At 39.0% G+C, this 22,579-nt stretch overlaps 1 protein-coding gene across 6 annotated transcripts; it reads left to right on the forward strand.

The window, feature by feature from the left end:
* Nucleotides 1–24: 24 nt before the first annotated feature.
* On the forward strand, nucleotides 25–21,782 carry ZNF485 (zinc finger protein 485). 6 transcript variants are annotated; one of them, XM_026481608.4, is made up of 7 exons: nucleotides 25–111; nucleotides 8,123–8,435; nucleotides 10,026–10,145; nucleotides 10,698–10,784; nucleotides 12,590–12,716; nucleotides 13,303–13,398; nucleotides 20,278–21,782. In XM_026481608.4, the coding sequence occupies exons 3-7, from the start codon at nucleotides 10,113–10,115 to the stop codon at nucleotides 21,357–21,359; spliced, it is 1,425 nt and encodes a 474-aa protein (XP_026337393.1). In that variant the 5' UTR covers nucleotides 25–111; nucleotides 8,123–8,435; nucleotides 10,026–10,112; the 3' UTR covers nucleotides 21,360–21,782. The 6 variants fall into 6 exon arrangements, with proteins under 6 accessions (XP_026337393.1, XP_048074844.1, XP_026337394.1 ...); XM_048218887.2 differs by having other exon boundaries at nucleotides 8,123–8,429; XM_026481609.4 differs by lacking the exon at nucleotides 10,026–10,145.
* The last annotated feature ends 797 nt before the right edge of the window (nucleotides 21,783–22,579 follow it).

The following is a 22,579-nucleotide window of genomic DNA, read 5'->3' on the forward strand; positions in this document are numbered from 1 at the left end:
CCACGCCCACTTCCGGCGCTCGCTTCCGGCGCGAGTCCGAGCTTCGCGGACCGTGGCGCTGAGGGCGGGTTCCTGGCTCTGGCGTCTGCGTGTTGTTCGCAGTTCTTTGAGGTTAGAGACTAATTCGTTTAAGTTCCCTTACCTTTTTTTTTTTTTTTTGGTTTTTGTCTTTTTTGTTTTGTTACAAACGCCTAAGAATTATTTTAGGAATACCCATTAAAGGGTTTTAATTTTGCTGAAGTGCTACTGGCGTGAAAGGAACCTAAATATCACCTGTAATTTTATCATTACCTTTAAAAATATTCTGAAACGGTATATGCTACTCGGCATCACCACCATCTCGGGTCCAAAGTTCATGCATTTGGTAAACATGAGGGCCTACTATGTTCCAGGAACTTAAAAATCGCTGTGGATATTTAACTTTAGTGAGACAAACAAGCAATACTTATAGATAAATGGTATAGTGTGTTATAAAGTGATAATGTGTTACGGAAAAAGTAGACCTGAGTTGGGGGATTAAGGGGTGCTGGTGTGTGGGTGTGTGTTGGGATATGCTTTGCAGCTTTAGATAGGGGTTATTGGAGCGAAGATACTGAGATGAGGTGATCGGTCTCGCGACATTCAGAACTCTTTCCTAAATGTACACAGACAACTGTTTATGCACACACGTATACTTTTTAAACAGCAATGGGTCATGCCATATATATGGGCCTATAGTTTGCTTTTAAAAATTCGATAGTACTTAACTGTGTATCATAAATTTACCAGAGAAACAAACCCTGCCTTCTTGAGACCCTTTTAATTGTTACAGCCTTCAAGGGGAGGGCACCAAATTCTCCCAGGCTGCACCTTCATTACCTTCAGCCCTCCCTGAGGGGCACAGGACCACTCCCAACTCTCCCTAGTACCTTCCCTTCAGATTTATTCTGGAAGTTAACTGTTGCCTGGACCTTTCCTATGTATCTTCCCCCTTCATTAGTGTATTAGCTTCCAGTTGCTGCTGTAATAAATTACCACAAACCTAGTGGCAAACAACAAACACATTTAATTTCCTACAGTTGTGGAGGTCAGAAGTCTGAAATCAATTTCACTGGGCTGAAATCAAGGTATCAGCACAGCTGCTTCCTTCTGGAGGCTTAGAGGAGGATTTGTTTCCTTGTCTTTTTCAAAGTACATTTGATAGCCTCTATTTCTTGGCTGTGGCTTCTACTTCCTTCTTCAAAATGCTTGACTCCAGTCTCTGCTTCTGTCATCACGTAATCTTCTCTTGCACTGACTCTTCTTGTGTTCTTCTATGGCCTGATGTGAGGCCTTACATCAGGCCCACCTGGATAATCCAGGATAATTTCCCTACATCATGATCTTTAATCACATTCACAAAATCCCTTTTGCTGTATAAGGTAACTTTCAGTTTCTTCACATTAGGACAGGGACACATTTGGGTGACCTACCATGTTTGGAGAGGCTCCTCCTCTGAGTTGTTTTCCTACCTTTTGTCTGGGGAACACAGAGTATCTCCCTATTCTCTGATCCATTGATTCTGTCACTGTTGCTCTGACTCTCACTCTCTGATGTTCTCAGTTACCTCCTCATCCAGTTTAGAGGCCATGGCTCATCACTATGGTTAGTCCTTTGCATATGCCATCAGCTCTCTTGCCCATGTCTCACTTGGTTATATTCTCCCCATAAAACACCAAACCTGGTTGAATCCAGTTCTCTGCCTGTTCTGTGCTTGCACTTGTGTAGTAGATGTGGCCTGAGAAAAACACATGGCCATGATGATTGGTCTCATTTTCAGTTTATGACCACTAAGTTCAAGTGGGCACTTAATGCTGCTCAGCTATCCTACTATATTTGCTTAGTCCTTCCATTCTCTTAACAGTTTCACAACTTCTACTCGCTCTTTAAGCCTCTGACAACTCCTCGCATTTCACTCACAGCTGATGACTTTGCTTTCTATGAGAAAAGAGAACTATACTGTCCTACAAGTTCATCTGCCCACCTTCTCCCCTGGAATCTATATGCTCTACTTTCCATTCTGAATGAACAGCCTCAGTTCCTATTTAAGAAAGCTCTCCATTTGCACCCTGAATTGTATCCCCTTTCTCACACATGAGGGCATTCCCCTCTCTTTTCTGTATTATCAGTTTTTATTCCATACTGAATCATCAACATACTAATGAATATGCTGTAATATCTTCTATAAAATATCCCTTTGTCCTTCATCCCATTTCTCTCAAGCTACTACCCTATTTCTCTGATCCTCTTTTTTGCAAAACTCCTTAAAAAATAGTCTTTAAGAGATGTTTCCAATTCCCATTCTCTTGAATCCACTGCAGTTAGGTGTTTCCCCCCACCAATCCATTGGAAAAGTCAGCATTAGATTAAAATATCCTATGTTCAAAATCAGAAACTTTTGGAATAGGAGAAATTGACAAATTACTATTGAACTTGGGTATTTTGACACACCTCTTACAGAAAAAAATCAAGTCAGCAAAAATCTTCTTGGGATATAGAAAATCAGAAAAACACAGTGAAGCTTGATTTAGTAGGTAAATATGGAATAGTAGACCCCCAGAGCAGAAAATAACTGTTTTTTTAAACATGAAAAAGTCACAAAAATCCTATTAAAAATGGTAAAATGTCAACAAATTTCAAAGAGTTTATATTATGTAGTCAACTTGCAGTTATCAAAATGGATTTTAGATGGACCCTTTCTGTAGATGCTAGCCAGTGAATCTGCTGCCCACAGGGTTTCTGCAATCACCTGCCAAAGTGCTGAACTTTTTTTCTGTCCATCCCAGAGGTTCTCGAATATTGCTTCAACAGCAAAAGCTGATCTCTAATCCTGTAAAGAACATGGCAGCCATCTGAGAAAGGCCTGCAGTTGGAGGCAATGCTGATTGGAGTATGTAAACCATATCTTGTGCATTCATATAAAAACCAATCAGAGCATTGAAATGTATCATTTATGGCTCTGATTCCCACTTTCCAAGAACCTAAGACTATATGTCACCAGGATTATTTTGACTTTTATAATGTGCAACCAAGAACCTTATCTTTCCAGCACTATCACCATTTTATATATGTAGAAAACTAAGACAAAATGGAATTTTCCTGAAGTCACTCAACTTGTTACTGGCGAACTGTGCTAAGCCAAGATATTGCCTCTTGTCAGGGCAGTGCTTTTTTTCCTCTAAAAATCTGCCCCTGTGGTAGGGTTGGGGTGGATGGGACCATCTAGGAGTCTAGTCTAAAGTTCGAGGGAGGGAGATAGGGTCAGATGGTTAACAAAAGATATGGGGACAGACCAGAGACTTACATCCTGACTAACAGGGCAGCAGCTCTTCTCAGATTCCTCTGATTGCTTGGAACAGGAAAAGGCCCACTTGGAAGAACATGTTCTTGATGTAGTGAGGAAGAGGAATGACAGGAATGGCAGTCTGCTCAGATACCAGCGAAAATCCTGGTTCTGTCTAGGTCTTTTAACAAATTATGCAAATAATTAGCATAAAAATATGCCAAATACCATAGCTTTATCTTATGTAATTTTTCCATACACTTTACTGAGAGGGTAGGTAGTGTGACCCCATTTTACAGCTTTTACATTTTAGAAGTTTTGAGAAACATATTCAGGGTCTCATGTTTTCCAATCGGGTAAAGTATGGATTCAAATCCAGATTTTTTTTTTTTTAATATTCCAAAGCACATGTTTTCCACAGTTGACTCCGTTTATAATTAATCTCTGTTTCCATGTAATTTAACCCCTTCAAGACTTGGTTTTCTCATTTATGAAAGGAACCCAGTAACCACAGCCCTTTTCAAGGAAGCCCCCAGGAAGGCAAAGGGGGTTAAACTGTTTCAGGAACTTTCCAGGGTTCTATATGGTTGAAGATAATTATCACTGAAATGTGGTGCATTGTACTTAGAAAATGTCAGGAGGTGTTTGTAGGGATGAGTTGAGGGGCCTCAGCAGGGGTTGTTATGGGGACAAAGATATTCACATTGTGTCCTGCACAGTTTAGAATCCCTGGAGAATGATCCCTGGACAATTTCCTCCCACGGTGATGCTGGGACCTGGGGATGCCGACAATGATCAACCTGGCTGCAAACATATACCCTGTACTCATTCACACAAACTATATATACATAAATACAATCTGTACCGCTTCACAGCATGTTCCCACACAACCATATTCATATACAGCATGTGCTTAAACTCTCACCCATTATTGTCTGTGAGAGAATACATTATTATTCCCCAATTTTTTTCAGTTCATATATTTCTAAAACATTTTATTTTGAAAAAATTATAGATTCACAGGAAGTTGGAAAAAATGCACAAGGAGGTCCCTGTATCCTTCACCTAGTTTCTTCTAAGGGCAGTATCTTACATAACTGAATTTTGTGATTTTCAGGATGTAGATTCTGTACATCTTTTGTTAAGTTTATACTTAAGTATTTAATTTTCTTGGAAAGATCATAAATGATATTGTGTTTTTAATTTCAGTTTTCACAGTTTATTGTTTAGCATATAGAAAATTGATTAATTTTTATGTTGCTCTTGGACCCAGTGATCTTGCTGAACTTAATGGTTATTGGAGGGTTTTCTTTTTTAAATGTTTTTTTTTGGATATTGTTCACATAGAGAATTTTGTCATCTATAGAGATCATTTTCCTTCTTTATTTCCAATTTTTTTTCTGATGTATTGCACTAGCTAGAATTTCGAGCACTACAATGCATAAGATGGTGAGAGCAGACATCCTTGTTTGTTACTGTCTTAGAAGGCATTTGATTTTAACATCAAGTTTGGTGTTACTTTAGGTCTTTATCAATTTGAGGAATTTCCTTTCTATTCATAGTTTGCTGAGTTTTGTTATCATGAGTAGTTGTTGGCTTTTATGGAATGCTTTTTCTTTTCCTTTCTGTAAAAAACAAGATTTTCTTTATGAGAGAGAGAGAGAGAGTGTGTGCGCATACGCACGAGCACAAGTAGGGGGAGAGATAGAGGGAGAGGGAGAAACAGGAGCAGCAGAGTTTTTGAATTTCTCCCAGTCACTCATAAAAATGGACTGAGTCACTAGGATAGCAGGAGAAACATCCCACTGGACAGTATCTTCAACAAAACCAAAGTCAGGGTACCCCCACAATTCCCAGAAGAGGTGGGGTCAAAGCACCATGGGGCTTCAGCAGCTTTTCCAAGATAGTAAGAGTCCTGGAACCTAGAACACAGAGACTGCCATCACATAACTTAGTCCCCAAAGAAGAGAACTCCACTCTGAGTGGACTCATCAGCAGGAATCTGAGAACACCATTGAAACTGGGCTAAGGTTCCACAGGCTCCTTCATGAGCTCCAGTTTGTAGGTAGATCCTGCGGGAGGCTGAAAAAGCCAGGGCTCTTTGGAGAAGTGGCTGGTTTGTGGCAAAGCATAGTGTAAGCTTGAGACAACTTGTCTGCCAGAGAGCAAGAAACTTCAAAGACTACTACCATCATGTCATAAGGGCCCAGGCCTGATTGAAGGGTTCCTCTTTGAGTCAAACAAATTAGGTATAAAATAAATCTATGGGACACTTAGAGGTATTCAAATTTGACTGGATATTAGATATAAAAGAATTTATGGAAAAAATGAAGACTAAATGAGAATAAGCAAAGGCTATTTATTCAAAGCATGTTATGGCAAGGTAGTCAGCTACCATCACTTGCATTTTGGCAGAGACCCAAAGGCAGTGGAGTGGTAAAGCTTCAGAGTGGAAAAAAGGGAAGGCTTTGGGTATGCTCTGATTGCAGGCTGTTGTTGAGGGGCAACTGGAGGTAGCTAGTAGAAGAGGGCGTCCTGTATGATGGTTAGGGGAGTATATTTGGCATTCTCTGATTGATCCTAAATTGGAAGTGGGGACAAACCTTAGGGATACTGTCAGTTATTAAGGTCTGACTGTTCGGGGGTAATTAATAGTTTGGCTGCCTGGGCTGATGGCTAGAGATGATGTTTTGATTTCTTACAAGTCAGTCTACAAGCAGGCTGGCTTCCTGGGCTAGTTATTGTAGATTGTGGGTTGGTTTCCTGGGCTAGATCCTACAGATTGTTCTTATATATGGTCTTGCCATTGTCCATTTGCATATTCAGCCTCTCAAATTATTATTAATTTTTTTAAGTGTGGCAATAGTACAATGTAAAAAATAAAATAAACTGCCCTTAGGTAAGATATATGCCTGATTATTTATAAATTAAATAGTTCAGTTAGAGGGGAGGGGGATTGACAGATAAAATACAACAGGTATAATCTTGATATTTATGAACCTGGGTTATGGATACATGGAGTCTAGTTATATTATTCTGTGTTGTGCATATTTTGAAATTTCTATAACAAAAAGTTTTTGCTAGTGAGAATAGTAATTGTACCTACCTTATAGGGTTGCTTTAAGTATTAAATGAGATAATTCAAGTAGCAGATGTAGCGTGGGACTTGGAATAAGGTGAGTCATACTTTGCAGTAGGCCCTTGCTGAGCATGTTTCTGGCATTACCTCATTATTATGTGAGATACTACATGGGATTATACTATACAGGCTGTTTTAGAAACTGATTTTTTTCACAGTGTTTTGTCAGTAAGTCACGAGTATAAAAGGTACGGCACAGAGAATATAGTCAGTGGTATTATAATAGTTGTATGGTGAAAGATGGTAGCTACACTTGTGAGCATAGCATAATGTATAGACTTGTTGAATCACTATATTGTACACCTGAAACTAACACAACATTGTATACTGAGCCCTGTGCTTCTGAAAAACAGCACAGGTTAAGAAATCTCTCAACTTTTGTTTGGGAGACAGTATAGTGTGGCATAAGATAATAATGGCATTTCATTTACTGGAGGAAAGAATAGACTTTTCAATGAATGGTGCTGGAAAGATTAGCCAATCATTTAAGACAAATTTAGATCCTTTCTCCTATAAGATGTGAACCTTATTAAAAATGAATTAGAGAGTATTAAAGGCAAAACATTAAGGAACAAAGCATAAAACACAAAACTAAATGTTATGGGTCGAATTGTGTCCTCCCCCCACCCTTCATACTTGAGGTCCTTATGCCCAGTACTCCAGAATGTAACCTTATTTGGAAATAGGGTTGTTGTAGATATAACCAAGTTAAGATGAGGTCATTAGGGTGGGCTTGAATCCAATATATTTAGCTGTCCTTGTAAGAGGAAATACCATATGAAGACAGAGACACACAGGAGAATTCAAGCTAAGAAATTGGTTTGATAGCAGCCACAGGAAGCTAGGGAGAGTCAAGGAGGGATTCTACCCAAAGTCTCAGAAGGAACCAGCCTCACTTGATAATGAACTTCTAGCCTCCAGACTGAGAAAATTAATTTCTGTTGCTTAAGTTTGTGGTACTTTGTTATGATAGCCCTAGGAAATGAATATAATTATCTATTTTAAATATTTCATCATCCCCCATCACTTCACACCCATTAACAGTCAATCCACATCCCTCCTTTGCTCCAACCACTGGCAACCTTTAATGTATTTTCTGTCTCTCTGAAGTTTTCTTTTTTGGACATTTCGTTTAAATGGAATCTTATTGTATTTTGTGACTATATTTTTTTTTACTTAGTGTTTTCAAAGTTTATCAATTATGTAGCATATATCAATACTTTATTCCTTTTATTGCCAAATATTCCACTGTTTGGATATACCATACTTTTTTTATCCATTTGCCAGTTTATGGACATTTGTGCCTTTCCCACTTTTGACTCTTATGAATAACACTGCTATGGACACTTGTGTACAAATTTTTGTGTAGATGTATATTTTTATTTCTCTTTGGTAGGTATCTGGGAATGGTATCACTGAGTGATATGGTAACTCCCATGTTTAAAGTTTTGTGGAACTGCCAAACTGTTTTCCAAAGTAGACACAACATTTTATCATCCTACCAACAATGAATGAGGATTCCAGTTCCCCACATTCTGATGGCTTCTTATCTCATTCAAAGTAAGAGCCAGTGTTCTTGCAGTGGACTAAATGGACCAATATTGTATTAGTCAGGGTCTTCCAAAGAAACAGATTGATAGTATATGTGTAATTAATTAATTAGTTGGCTCATTTGGTTATAGAGGCTGAGAAGTCCCGTGATCTGCCGTCTGCAAGCTGGAGAACCAGGAAAGTTGGTGGTATAATTCAGTCTGTATCAGAAGGCCTGAGAACCAGGGGAGCCAACGGGTGAAGGCCTGAGAAGGGAGGGGTGGTGTGCTGGAGGAAGTCCCAGAATCTGAAGGCCTAAGAATCAGAAGCTCCAATGTCTGAGGACAAGAGAAGATGGATGTCTCAGCTCAAGAAGAAAGAGAGAGAGAGAATTCATCCTTCCTCTACATTTTTGTTAAACTGGTCTCTCAATGGATTGGATGATGCCTGCCCATATTGGTAAAGGTAGATCTTCTTTACTCAGTCTACTGATTCAAATGGTAATCTTTCTGGAAACACTGTCACAGACACACTCAGAATTAATGTTTTACCAGCTGTTTGGGCCTCCCTTAGCCCAATCAAGTTGACACTTAAAATTAATCATCACAAACATGATCTAGACTTTACCTATCTTTAGTGTTCTAACCACATTGACCTTTTGCTGTTCCTCAAATAAACCAAGCACACTCTGTAGGGGCTTTGCATCTGCTGTTTTATCTGCCTGAAACTAACTTCCCACAGATACACTCCTTTTTGTTACCTCACTTCCTAAAGACTTCTGCACATATGATCTCTTATCAAAGGGGTCAGTCCTTACAGCTCTATATTTAATAAGAATCCTCTTCTGTCCTCTTTACCCTGATTTTGTTGAATCTCTCTTTTCCAGATGTCCGTTTGAATGTAAAATCTTTGAGGGGACAGACATGATTTGTTTTGTTCACTGCGTTAAAGAGAAATTATACTGACACCTTTTGAAACTTGCAAAGAAAACTTTATTCAAGACTTTATTGCATTGCGCTATGGAAGAAAGCGTGAACTTAACTCCCAATACAACAGGGACAAGTGGGGACTTATAGCCAACTGACAGGGTGAGGGAGTCAATGGAAAATGAGTATGAAGAAATTAGTTAGGTATCAAGATGGGGGGAGGGCAGAATGGAATTTGGTTAAAAATCAAGGATGGGAGGAAGAGGAGCTTGATTGGATTCCAAGGTTGGGGGAATTCTTTTTTTTTTTTTTTTTTTAAAGACTTTATTTATTTGAGATAGAGAGTGAGTGAGTATGGGTGAGGGGAGGGAGGGAGCCTGACTTTGGGCTCCATCCCAGGACCCTGGGATCATGACCTGATTCGAAGGCAGACGCTTAACCGCTTAACTGACTGAGCCACCCAGGCTCCCAGGTTCTTGATGAACTGGCTTAGTAGGATTCTTCACTAAAATTGGGCTCATTAGGCCAAAGACAAGGTCTTGTAGAAGAGGATTCAGAAGTTTGGTTAAGGAGGGAGTCCCTGTCAAGTGCTCTGTCCTTAACATCTAGAATAGTGGATGGCATTTAGCAGGACACTGGTTAATCACTGTTAATTTGGTGAATAAATGCCCTGTTCTGAGAAATAGTCTTCCAAATAAAAAGTCCTAATTGAACAAAAGAGATACATTTTCCTTCCTAAGCTGTCCAATTCCTGGAGCTTATAAGTAGGATTTTTTTCCCCCTAGAAAATAACACATTTTTAAAAGATGGATTCAATCTTGTTTCATCTTCTTTGTCAGCAAATAGGAAATTTTTAGTGTTTTGGGTACTCTCCTTTTCTAACATGCTTTTTCTTTGCTTAAAATCAAAATGGGATTACTTGGAAACAAATAAGTGAACGAATCAATCCTGAAGAGCTGTCCCAAAGTAAGATAAGATATGTCTCACAGATTTGCATGTTTCTAGCATTGGGTGCCAGTCTTGGATTAGAATTAGAATCACGTGGGAGCTTTAAAAAATCCCGATGCCAGGCCTACCCAGAGCATTGATCCAGCATCTCTGGAGCGACCAAGGCCCCATTGCTTTTCAGTGCTCCGCAGGTGATGCCCGCTAAGGCATAGGATGGAGATCCTGAGACCCTGGACTGCGTCCCAGACTACACTTCCCAGAGGCCCCTATGGTCGCTTCCGTTTCCGGCCCTGCTCTCCGCGTGAGTAGAGCGCGGCTCCTGCCCCTCGCGGGTCTAGGTAGCTAGTACCGCCGTGGGTGGTCGCAGTTTCTCCGAGCGCTCAGCCTCTCAGCCCAGCCCGCCCAGCCGGGTCCTGGAACGCCGCCGCCGGGCTGGGGCACTGAGACCTGGTGCGCCCGCTTTTTCCCCAGGGGGCCGGCCTTGGAAGGAGCCGGCTGAGGAGGGGACGAGGCCCCACCCCGAGGAGTGGTGCCCTGTTGAGTGACCGCCCGAATTTGGCGCCTGACAAAGTTTAAAGGCTTTTGCTGGGGCCCAGACATTGAGTGACCGACGAGACTTTCCACCCGTGTTGGCAAAGGTGCCTGACTGACTCACAGTTAGAGCTTGGCCTGGAGCTTGCTGCCGGGCCGGACTCCAGGCAGCCGGCCCAGACCTTAATCACCTTCACGTGTCCACCCACCGTAGTGGGGAGTAGGGAGGGTGGCGGACTGTCTTGTCCAGCTTGCAGAGAGCAAGTTCTAGCTAGTTTAGGACATGGAGGGACTTCCTCATATTTCCTTTCTTCTTTCCCAGATTGGCTTATTCAGGATTCTTTGCCCTTGCCCGGGAGCACAGTTCAGGAGGCAGATGGCCCCAAGACTACCAAGAGCCCAAATCCAGGCAAGTTTGGTTTCAACTTTTCCTGAGAAGTCACCACCGTTTCAAAGTGAAGTTGTGTTTATGCTTCTTGCCTGGAAGATGCTCTGCCCTGTGTATGGACCAAATTAGGTTGCCTGAGTCAATCCTGGATTGGTGCAGCTTTGCAGAGAAAGGACCCTCTCCCCCACTGTTGTCCCTTCATTTCCTCTCTACCCATTACAGAGTGGTTCACTAAATAGATTTTTGTACCCATGCTTTCTAGAGCGCTAGAAGCTGAAGAATACTTTGTAGGTAAAGTATAGCTGTTGCCTCAAAGGGGTTGCCCACTCACAGAAGATGAAAAACAGACTTATTTATCATGTAACTACAGAGGACGAAGTGTTAGTGAATGATACTACATGACACAGTGATGGTAGTGCTTTTGATGTTCAGGGGTCAGAGGAATCTAAAGGGTGGGTGGTGGTGGTGGGGCTGGTGGTAATCTTTAATTCTTCCTGAAGATTAAATGAAGCTTGCATAATTGCGGAGGATGGGGTGCCTAGGGGAAGGCTACAACATGAATGGAGCCATTACATCTGAACCAGGAACAAACTGGTCCCAGAGAAATTTGGAAACATTTGGGGTCTAGAATGCCAGGCTGGAGTTTGCCTTTATCCTAGAGAAAACTGGGTTTTGAAGGATTTTGAGAAGTTGACAGGAAGTAATTAGCATTTTGACAGGAAGTAATACGTATTTGAATATTATACAAATTAAGAGTAACAGAATATTTAAAAAATTAAAGGTTACCTCTATTCCTATCACACTAACAAGTCAAATTATTTCATTTGAAACAGTTTTGCATGTGTATTTTTTAGGTTTACCCATTTTTTTTTCCTTTTAATATGTCATAGCCATTTCTTCCAATTTGCTCCATAGTCTCATTACCATTTTTTATAGCTCCTTTTTATACTGTAGTCAACCAGCCCGGTGACTTTGAACAAGTTCTTTCAACTCTCTGAGCCTTACTATCCTTAGCTATAAAATAGATTTCCTTTATGAATAGTCGTGGTAGAAATTCAGAGGTGATGTATATCATGGGGCTTAGCGCTACACCTGATACATATTAAATTGCTATTGCTATGAGAGGCAATTGACATATATTATTTCCCAGTAAATTCTAGGATAAAGCCAGTATCACTTTGCATGTCTTTTTGGAGTTTCAGTTCATTTGTTGATCGACAGATCCTTGAACACTTCCGAAATGTGCCAGGCAGTATTTTAGGCTGGTGAGACAGCAGTGACCCAAGTGGTCCCTAATCTCCCAGAGCTCACATTATAGGTGATGCCAACTATATATCTAATCCTGCCAGAAAGTGAGAAATCCTGTGAAGAAAGTGAAGTGGGTCATGGGATAGAGGGTGGGAGAGGATGGGAAAAGAGAACTTTCTGATGAAGTGACATTTAAGCAAAGACCTACAAAGTGAGGGGTGAGCAAATGGCAGGCCCAGAGGAGGGAGCATGATAGGTATGTTGGAAGAGCATGAGGAGGGCAGTGTGGTTCAGATGAAGGGCCACAACCTCCCTTTATCCCTGGCTGGATTTTCCAGCTTATCTTTTGATTTTTTTGTTCCTGTGTAGCAAGTCTGTTTCTGAGCCTGTCATCTACTTTCCCCCTTGATCCTTTCATTAACTGTGTTCCACTTCCCTCTGCATAAACAATCTGAAATATCAGAAGCTGGCGTTGAATGTGTTGCTATCCTTTTCCAGTGAGGACTTCCTGGTTCTCTACTTCAGGCTCAAGGGTGTAAACAGTTCCTGGATGAGCAAAATTGGGTTTGATTTTGCAGGGATCACTGACATTTGGGGATGTAGCTGTGTCCTTTACCCAGTTTGAATGGAAACACCTGGATGCCACTCAGCAGGCCCTGTACAGGGATGTGATGCTGGAAAACTATGGGAATCTGGTGTCCGTGGGTAAGGATGTCTTTTTTTTTTTAATAAAGATTTTATTTATTTAAGAGAGAAAACATGAGAGTGTACGTGAGCAGAGGGGAGGGGCAGAGGGAGAGGGAGAAGTGGACTCCCCACTGAGCAGAGAGCCCTATGCAGGGCTTGATCCCAGGACCCCAGGATCATGACCTGAGCCAAAGGCAGATGCTTAACCAACTGAGCCACCTAGGTGCCCTATAAGGATGTCTTTTTAACTCAAAATTGATTTCCTGGGCAACTGTTGGTTTTCACAGGGTATACAGGGCATTTAAAAAAATCTTAAATGGGATGTTTTGTTTGTTTGTTTTTAGCATGGACTTAGAGGCTGGAGTTAATGCTCATTCTGTTCCTCAGAAAGTCAGAGTCATACAGAGTTTAAGATGGCAGCTTTGTGTGCAGTCTAGCCCAGTTCTCTAAATTTTTCCATGTATGTGTCTATAACTACATGATTTGGACATCCTGATAGCACCTCTACGCCTCCCTGACATGGAGACTTCCCTGAGACTGAGGGCTGGAATAACTGCTTTTGCTCATCACCACAGTCACATTCCTTTTCTTTCTCTACAAACAGGACTTCTCTCTTCCAAACCCAAACTAATCACCCAGTTGGAGCAAGGGGCAGAGCCATGGATGGAAGTACAACAGATTCCATCAGATACTTGTTCCGGTGAGTGAGATGGGAACCATTTCAAGCAGCAGCTGATCACACTGAATGGTGACTAGGGGTTCTTGGTCAGAAGGCTCATCTTAGGGGACCCATGTCTGGGCAGCAGGGCTAGGGCACTTGACACCAGTTTCCTCTTTTTAATGTCATTGTCGTGTCAAATGACTTGCCGTTTTTCTCTTCATTCCTATGGAGAGCTACTACCTTCTCAGGGCCTCAGGTCCGTGACCTCTCACTTTGAAATCCTTAATCTCTTTATGTGTTTTTTTCCCTCCCCATTTTCAGGCACTTGTCAGGCTATACTTTGTTTCTGTCTTCTATCCATTCTCAATTCTTTTCAAATTCTGTCATGGTTAGCTTAATAAATGACTATATATCCCTTTCTAGTTTTAATATCCATTATCTCTAATCATATAAGTGGCAGTGGCAGATTCCCAAGTGTAAGCATAGTTTCCTAACTATAGATAATTACTATTTTTTGGCAAACAAACTGATGGGGAAGCATTTTTTTCTTCCCTTTTCTTGTGGTCTTTTTATTTTTTTTATTTTTTATTTTTTTTTTTATTTTTTATTTTTTTAAAGATTTTATTTATTTATGTGACAGAGAGACAGCCAGCGAGAGAGGGAACACAGCAGGGGGAGTGGGAGAGGAAGAAGCAGGCTCACAGCGGAAGAGCCTGATGTGGGACTCGATCCCGGATTGCCAGGATCACGCCCTGAGTCGAAGGCAGACGCTTTAACGACTGCGCCACCCAGGCGCCCCTCTTGTGGTCTTTTTAAATTTCTCTTCTCTGTTATCCTTTGCTCTTGACTCTCATTTTTTTTTTTTTTTTACAGATACTTCGCATTAATTTCTGTATCACTTTCTTCGTGTCATATTCATTTCAGAATCTTTAAACACGGATGTTTCTCGCACCTAAAATATTCTGCCAATATTCCTTTTTTTAAAAAACTCTGTCATTTTGCCTATATCATCCTCAGGGAAACTTTTATAACTGTATTTCATGGAAGATACCAAGGATGCATAATTTGTTTAACCTAGGTTTTTGGTTTTGTTTTGTTTTTTAATGCTTTTCAGTAATTCCTTTTGTTCTTACTAAGTTAACTTTTTTCCCCTAAATTTTTGTGTAGATTCTTTTTATCAGAAAGATTTTATTTATTCATTAGAGAGAGAGGGAGAGAGAGAGAGCATGCATGAGCAGCGGGGAAGGGCAGAGGAAGAGGGAGAAGCAGACTCTCCGCTGAGCAGGAAGCCTGACTTCGGGCTGATCCCAGGACCCTGAGATCATGACCTGAGCCCAAGGCAGATGCTTAACTGAGCCACCCAGACGCCCCTGTGTAGATTCTTTATAGGGTAACAGTAGTAACTCAGTCGTCCTTATTCTTTGTTCTTTCTGTTTTAATTTTGGTATTTTTTGATATAAGATATTTAGAATTTAGATGTTGTAGAAGCCAGCAGTGTTTCCTTTGATATTTTTTCATCCATTTGGAAGACTAATAAATCTCTATACAAAGATTCCACAACTATTCCATGTTTCACACTTCCCCTCCTTTTTTGCATATTCTACTTTATTGGTTTTTTTTTTTTAAAGATTTTATTTATTTATTTAACAGAGATAGCCAGCGAGAGAGGGAACACAAGCAGGGGGAGTGGGAGAGGAAGAAGCAGGCTCATAGTGGAGGAGCCTGATGTGGGGCTCGATCCCGTAACGCCGGGATCACGCCCTGAGCCGAAGGCAGGCGCTTAACCGCTGTGCCACCCAGGCGCCCCTACTTTATTGGTTTTTAGAAATGCATACGGTGTAAAATTCAGATGGTTCAAATGGTATGCAGCCTTCTTCACATAGCTTTATTAATCATCCAGCTCCTCTCCCCAGAGGCATCTTTGTATAAATTTCTTGCAGAAATTTCCAGATATAATGTATGCTTTCCTAGAATATACATGGATTCCTTTTTTTTTTTAAGTACGTGGTAGTACACTATTCTGTGTCTTGCTTTTGTCATACCTTGGAAATCATTTCACATAGCTACATCATTTAGAGTGCTATTTTATTTTTTAATGGCTGTATAGTGTTCCATCTTATGGCTATACTGTAACTTATGTAATCAGTTCCCTATTGGACGTAGTAACTATGAATGATGATGCAGTGATAATTGATAACATCAATTCTCCCAAGTACAAGTAAAGCTGTAGGATAAATTTTGGAACAAGAATTTATAGGCGAAAGGGTAAGTATATTTTTAAATTTAGTGGATAATACTAGTATCTATACATTTATACTCCTATTGATAACATATGAGTGCCAATCTGATCATACCTTGTCAGTCGTGTTTTATACTTTTTGATAATTGCCCATCTGATAGTTAAAAACTTTTATTTTATTGTACTTTTAGTTTGCATTTCTCTTATCAGGAGTGTAGTTGAGTATGGATTTTTTTAAAGTTTGTTTTATATTGACTTTTTTTGAAGTGTCAACAATCATGGTAATGATGGATATGGTTGTCTTTTTGTGTCTTTAATGGGATTGTGTCTAGGATTCTCCCATTTAGCTGGTTATTGGGTTGTGATACGTAAATGTTATTATATAAGTAAAGGAAGTATTTAATTCACTTCTTTCATTAAGAAATTATTTTTTTAAAAATAAGCATGGGGGGGGCGCCTGGGTAGCGCAGTCATTAAAGTGTCTGCCTTCGGCTCAGGGCGTGATCCTGGCGTCCCGGGATTGAATCCCACATCAGGCTCCTCTGCTGGGAGCCTGCTTCTTCCTCTCCCACTCCCCCTGCTGTGTTCCCTCTCTCGCTGGCTGTCTCTCTGTCACATAAATAATAAATAAAATCTTAAAAAAAAAAAAAATAAGCATAGGCATTGAATTTTATCAAATGCCTTTTCAGCCTGTGTGGAGATGATATCTTTCTTTTCCCTTTTGATCTGTTAATATGGTAAATTTTATCTTCAGTTATCTTAATGACTTTGCATTCTTAATAGAATTGGTTATGACATGATTACGTTATTTTTTAAATATGCCAATAGATGATTCTGTTTGCTAATCTTTCATGTAAGTTTTTGCACTGATATTTATAGAAAGTTTATTTACATTTTTCTTTTTTGTCAGGCCATTTTCATTAGGTTTTGATTTCAGTTTTTAGAGCCTCTTAAAAATTTTTTTTGGACCTTTCCTGTTTTCATCCTCTGGTATAGTTTATTTCACATGATAGCTGGTTCCCTGAAAGTTTGGCCCCCCCCTTTTTTTTGTTTTTTTTTTTTTGTTGTTTTTACGTATTTTTGATGGCAGGGAGCAGGGGAGAGGAATTGGGGGATAGTTATTTGATGATGCTCTCTCTTTTATAGTAACTTGTCCAAGTAGATTTTTTTTTTTTAAAGATTTTATTTATTTATTTGACAGAGATAGAGACAGCCAGTGAGAGAGGGAACACAAGCAGGGGGAGTGGGAGAGGAAGAAGCAGGCTCGTAGCAGAGGAGCCTGATGTGGGGCTCGATCCCATAATGCCGGGATCACGCCCTGAGCCGAAGGCAGACGCTTAACCGCTGTGCCACCCAGGCGCCCCGCCAAGTAGATTTTTGCTGTGTCTCAAAATAGTTTTGGTAATTTGCAATTTCCTAAAAATATCCAGTAGTTCAAGTTCTCAAATTTATCTATATAGTTTTGAACAAAGTAGCCTTTATGATTCTTTGTTTTTTTTTAAATTTTATGTGAGACAGAGATGTGGGGGGGAACAAGCTGGGGAGAGGGGCAGAGGAAGAGGGAGAAGCAGACTCCCTGATAAGCAGGGAGCCCAGCATGGGGCTCAGAACCCTGGGATCACGGCCTGAGCCGAAGGCAGACACTTAGCTGACTAAGCCACCCAGGTGCCCTGCATTTATGATTCTTTTTGATTTTTATTTATTTATGTTTAAAAAGTTCATTTATTTATTTTTTAAAGTAATCCCTACACTCAGTGTGGGACTCAAACTCATGACCCCGAGATCAAGAGTTGTGTGTTCTTCCAACTGAGCCAGCTGGGCACCCCTGTGATTCTTTTTGTAATGTCCTCTACACTTATGGTTACTTCTACTGATTTCTTACATTATTTGTTTGTCTTTTTAAGATTTATTAACTTTTTGCTTAAGAGCTCTTAGATGTATTTATATATTATTCTTTTCTGTTTTTAATATTTATTTATTTATTTATTTTTTTAAGATTTTATTTATTTATTTGACAGAGATAGAGACAGCGAGAGAGAGAGGGAACATAAGCAGGGGGAGTGGGAGAGGAAGAAGCAGGCTCATAGCAGAGGAGCCTGATGTGGGGCTCGATCCCATAACGCCGGGATCACGCCCTGAGCCGAAGGCAGACGCTTAACCGCTGTGCCACCCAGGCGCCCCTGTTTTTAATATTTAATTCCTTTTCCCTTTTTTTCTTAGGTTTATTTACTTTTTCTAATCTTCTTAATCGTTTACTTAAATTCATTGATTTTCATTCTTGTTTATGTAATATAAGTATTTAAAGCTTTAAACTTTTGTTTGTGCAGTGTTTTGGTTGTATTCAATAGATTCTGATATGTTTTTCATGATTATTAGATATTTTGTAGTTTGTGTGTTGATTTCTCTGATCAAAGTATTAAGAGACTCATAAGCTACCCTTCCTTTTTCTTTCTTAAAGCCTTTTAAAAATTTAATACATATATAGAAAGGTTGATTAAAAATATATATACGCAGTGTAAATTAGTATTTTTAAAGCCAGTACTGTATAACCAGCACATGTTGATCGCTCCCAATAATTAGCTATCCTCCCGCCACCCCCCCTAAACTAACACTAAAGTTTATTTGGCCACTTTAATTCATTGTCCTTGCTGTGGATCAGTGATTCTTAAAACTTTGACATGCATCAGAAAGCATGCTTTTAAGTACAATTACTAGGTCCCACCCTCAGAGTTTTTTGTTCAGTAGGTTTGGAGTGTGAACTGAAAATTTCTGCCAAGTTCCCAGGTGATGCTGATGCTGGTGGGCTGGGGACCATGCTTTGAAAACTACTGCTGGGGTATTTTAGTCATTGTATGGCTATTCCATTGCTTATCTTATATATGTGGATGGATATTTGGGATATTACCAGCTTTTGACTGTTAGAGCTGCTATGAACATTCTTACAGGTTATCTTTTGATTCATGTGTGGATACATTTCTTTTGGGCATCTACCTAAGGAGTAGAATTTCTATTTTATGGGATATGCATATATTCAACTTTAGTACATAATGCCAAATAGTTTTTGAAAGGTTTGTGCCATTTATATTTCTACCATCAGTGTGTGAGAGTACTCATTTTTCTGTATCTACTATCTTTCTGTATCTATCTATCTTGATAATGCCAGTCTTTTGAAGTTAGGTATTCTTTGGGCATGTTGTGAATCTCATTGTGGTTTTAGTATTCTTATCCCTTATATCTAATGAGGTTAAGGACATTTTCAAATGTTCATTGGCCATTATATATCCTCTTTTATGAAGTATCTATTCAGAGAGCCCTTTGTTGATTACATATGCAGTATCACCCTTCTCTCTGTGGTTTGCTTTTCACTATTAATGGTCCTTTGATGAATAGAAGTTCTTAATTTTAATGGTCTCTAGTTTATCAATCTTTCCCTTTCTTGTCAGTGCTTTTTGTGTCCTTTTTAATAAATCTTTCCTCTCCCCATGTTCATGAAAACATTCTTCTGTGTTAACTCCTAGAAGTTTTATTGTTTGTCTTCTACTTTTAGATTTATCATCTTCTTAAAATTGGTTTTTGTGCATGGCAAGAGGTAGGATTCATGTTTAACCACTCCCATCCCCCCATCTCACAAGTGCCAGAGTAGTCTTCTTTTCCTCCCTGCTCTGAAAGCTACCTTTGTCATAGAACAAGTGTCCATATGCTTGTGTTTCTCTTCATATGACTGATTTGCCTCGACCTACCTTTACAATCAGTATCTTAAAATTTTCTCTAGTTTAACCATCACACATTAAATGTATATCCCATCAAAGGTGATTTGAAGGATCTGGGCTGTTTCTCACCAGGCTTCATTTTCAACTTGAGTTTTCCTAAAAAAAAAATAGGTCTTAGATCTAGTATCTGATGTATGGAATCTCTCCCCAAGCTAATAAATATAAATAATAAAAGATGTAAATATAAATGTGTATGTGTGTATATAAGAAAAAAATTGATCAGTGATTGTTTTATCATAAATTTGGCTCCATTGGTTTTTTAGAATCTACTTGTCAATTGTCTTACCTATTTTCTCTTGGGTCGTAGGTGTGTACTTTGTAAAAAAAAAAAAATCACAATTTGGTATGTTCTTTTTAAGATATGTTAAAAAACATAGATTACAGTAAATCTTTTGGCCTGAGAACTGTTTTAGTTCCTTAAATATTTTGTCTATTTTTTTCTCTGAGACATTAAGTATTGATTCTCTATTAAAATCTCAGAGAAATGTTATTCTTAAGTTTTTGGAGACATTAAAATGTTCTCAAATGTACCACCCTAAAGAAATCTGCCCTAGCAATCATGGTTTGCTTTGGGATATTTGGTTTTCTCTCTGAATTTGTGTTTATTCTCACATTCTCATCTATTTTTGAGGGGTATGTGTTTTCTGTGTTACCTTCCTAACTTGCAACTTCTTAGATGCTCTTTGCATTCTTTAAATACAATGTTTATTATATAACTTCCTTCCATTTCTTTAGACTCTTACTTACTTTTTAGTCTTGCCATCTTTTCTTAGCAAGAATCACAAGTGGGATGAATTAATTTTACATAACCCGTAGTTGTGTAGAATAGAACATTATTTTTATCCTGTGCGGCTCTCACTTTCAGTATTTCAACATAGAGAATGTTTGAATTAAAAAAATTTTTTTCAGTCCAGGAGTACTGGTTTGAAACAAAGATGTCCACCCTAAAGCAACATGCTTCTGAAGGATCTGATCTGGGAGAGCAAACAAAAAGTGATGTGATGGAAAGAGACCTGGACTGGGAGGGCAGAAGTTCCACAGAGAAGACACATTATAAATGTGAGGAATGTGGGAAAGTCTTCAAATATAATTCCTCCTTTATTAGCCACCAGAGAAATCATACTGGTGAGAAACCCCATAAATGTAATAAATGTGGGATAGCCTTTATGAGCAGTTCATCTCTTTTAAATCATCTTAAAATTCACACAGGCAAGCAGCCTTACAGATGTATTGAATGTGGGAAATTCCTTAAGAAGCACTCAACATTTGTTAATCATCAGAAAATCCATTCTAGAGAGAAACCTCATAAATGTAATGAATGCGGAAAAGCTTTTGGAAAGAACTCTATCCTTTTACGTCATCAGAGAATTCATACTGGTCAGAAACCCTACAAATGTAATGACTGTGGGAAAGCCTTTGCTCAGAATGTAGCCCTTACTCGTCATGAGAGAATACATAGCGGGGAGAAGCCTTTTAATTGTAATGTATGTGGGAAAGCTTTCAGGGATAACTCAACTGTGTTGGAACATCTGAAAATCCATACTGGTGAAAAACCATATCGGTGTAATGAATGTGGAAAAACCTTTAGGAAGAGCTCAACTCTTGTTAGTCATCAAAGAATGCATACAGGAGAGAAACCCTATCACTGCAGTAAATGTGGAAAATCTTTCAGGTATAGCTCATCCTTTGCTGGACATCAGAAAATTCATAGTGGAAATAAACCCTATGAATGTAATGACTGTGGGAAAGTCTTTACGAAGAGCTCAACCCTTATTGGACATCAGAGAATTCATACTGGAGAAAAGCCCTATTACTGTAAGAAATGTGGGAAATCCTTCAGGCATAGCTCTGGCCTTGTTGAACATCAGAGAATCCATACTGGAGAAAAGCCTTATGAGTGTAATGTATGTGGGAAGTCTTTCCCCCAGAGTTCAGCCCTTAAACAACACAAGAAAGTGCATAACAAAGAAAGAGCCATCAAATGTAGTTAGTGTGGTAAATCATGCAGAAGTAGTTTATTCCTTTTGACCATCAAAGAAGAGACATTCAACAAATCACACATTTAAGAAAAATAGTCTGTGTACCTCTATCCTGGAGAACTCACTTGTGAGGATATTCACTGTAGTATGGTTTGTACTAGTGAAATATTTGAAGAACCTTAATGTCTATCAATATGGAAATAGTTACTACAGAACACTACATAGGAAGTAAAAAGAGTGAGGTGGAGCTCTATATAGAGCCATAGAAATATCCACATGATACCTTGTTCAAGTTAAAAAAGCTAGTTGCAGAAAATCTACATATTGTGGTCTAATTTATATTTTAAAAAATGAAGCTATTTTTACTTGTACATATATGTCCTGTGTATTCAAAAAGATCTAGTAAAATAAAGTCCAAAAAGTTGTTATCTTTGAGAAGACTGTGTTTTTTGGTATGATGAAGTGAAATTTTGACTTTGGCTTTGTTTTTTGAAATATTTAATCATGTATACATATATCTTCTATAATTTAACATAGTTGTCTTTCTAAATAAGAAAATTCAGAAGCCACTAAAAAAAACCCCACCACACATAAAAACTAAAAACTTTTGTATGACCAGAGGCTTCATGGTGTTAAAATACAAAGAACCAGACTTGGAGTGAATATTACCACCATCATATTATAACAAATAATACTTAGAATATCTAAAGAGTTCATAAAGATGCATAAGAATAATATAAAAATCCGGGGGTGCCTGGATGGCTCAGTCAGTTAAATGTCCTATTCTTGATTTCAGCTCAGGTCGTGAGCCGAGGATTGTGAGATCAAGCCCTGTGTCAGGTTCTGCGCTTAGCGGGGAGTTTGCTTTAGATTCTCTTTCCCACTCTCTCTCTTCCCCTCCCCCCATGCACGCACTCTCTCTAAAATAAATAAATAAATCTTAAAAAAAATAATATAAAAATCCCAGTGGAGAAATGGTTTGGAATATGAATATACAGTTGTCAGAAAAAACAAGTACAAATAGTCAAAAAGATAAGCAGCTTTAGAGAAATGTGAATTAAAATGATCAAATTTTTTTTGTCCTATTTGGCAAAAATTTACAAGATAAAAATATTTTGTGTTTTTGAAGGTACAAGAAAATAGGCATATTGTTGAAGGAATTGTGAATTAATGAAGTGTTTGGTGATAAGACGCATAATTTGACTGTATCGACCAACTTTTAGAAAGCTACT

The sequence above is a fragment of the Ursus arctos genome, unplaced genomic scaffold (genome assembly GCF_023065955.2).
Source record: "Ursus arctos isolate Adak ecotype North America unplaced genomic scaffold, UrsArc2.0 scaffold_7, whole genome shotgun sequence".
Taxonomy (NCBI): Eukaryota; Metazoa; Chordata; class Mammalia; order Carnivora; family Ursidae; genus Ursus; species Ursus arctos.

What these genes read in the sequence shown, in the direction of transcription:
- ZNF485 (XM_026481608.4), top strand. Translation starts at nt 10,113, where the DNA reads ATGGTCGCTTCCGTTTCCGGCCCTGCTCTCCGC. An exon ending in TTTCCGGCCCTGCTCTCCGC is followed by an intron (nt 10,146 to 10,697) that starts GTGAGTAGAGCG and finishes CTTCTTTCCCAG; the next exon opens with ATTGGCTTATTCAGGATTCT. An exon ending in TACCAAGAGCCCAAATCCAG is followed by an intron (nt 10,785 to 12,589) that starts GCAAGTTTGGTT and finishes TTGATTTTGCAG; the next exon opens with GGATCACTGACATTTGGGGA.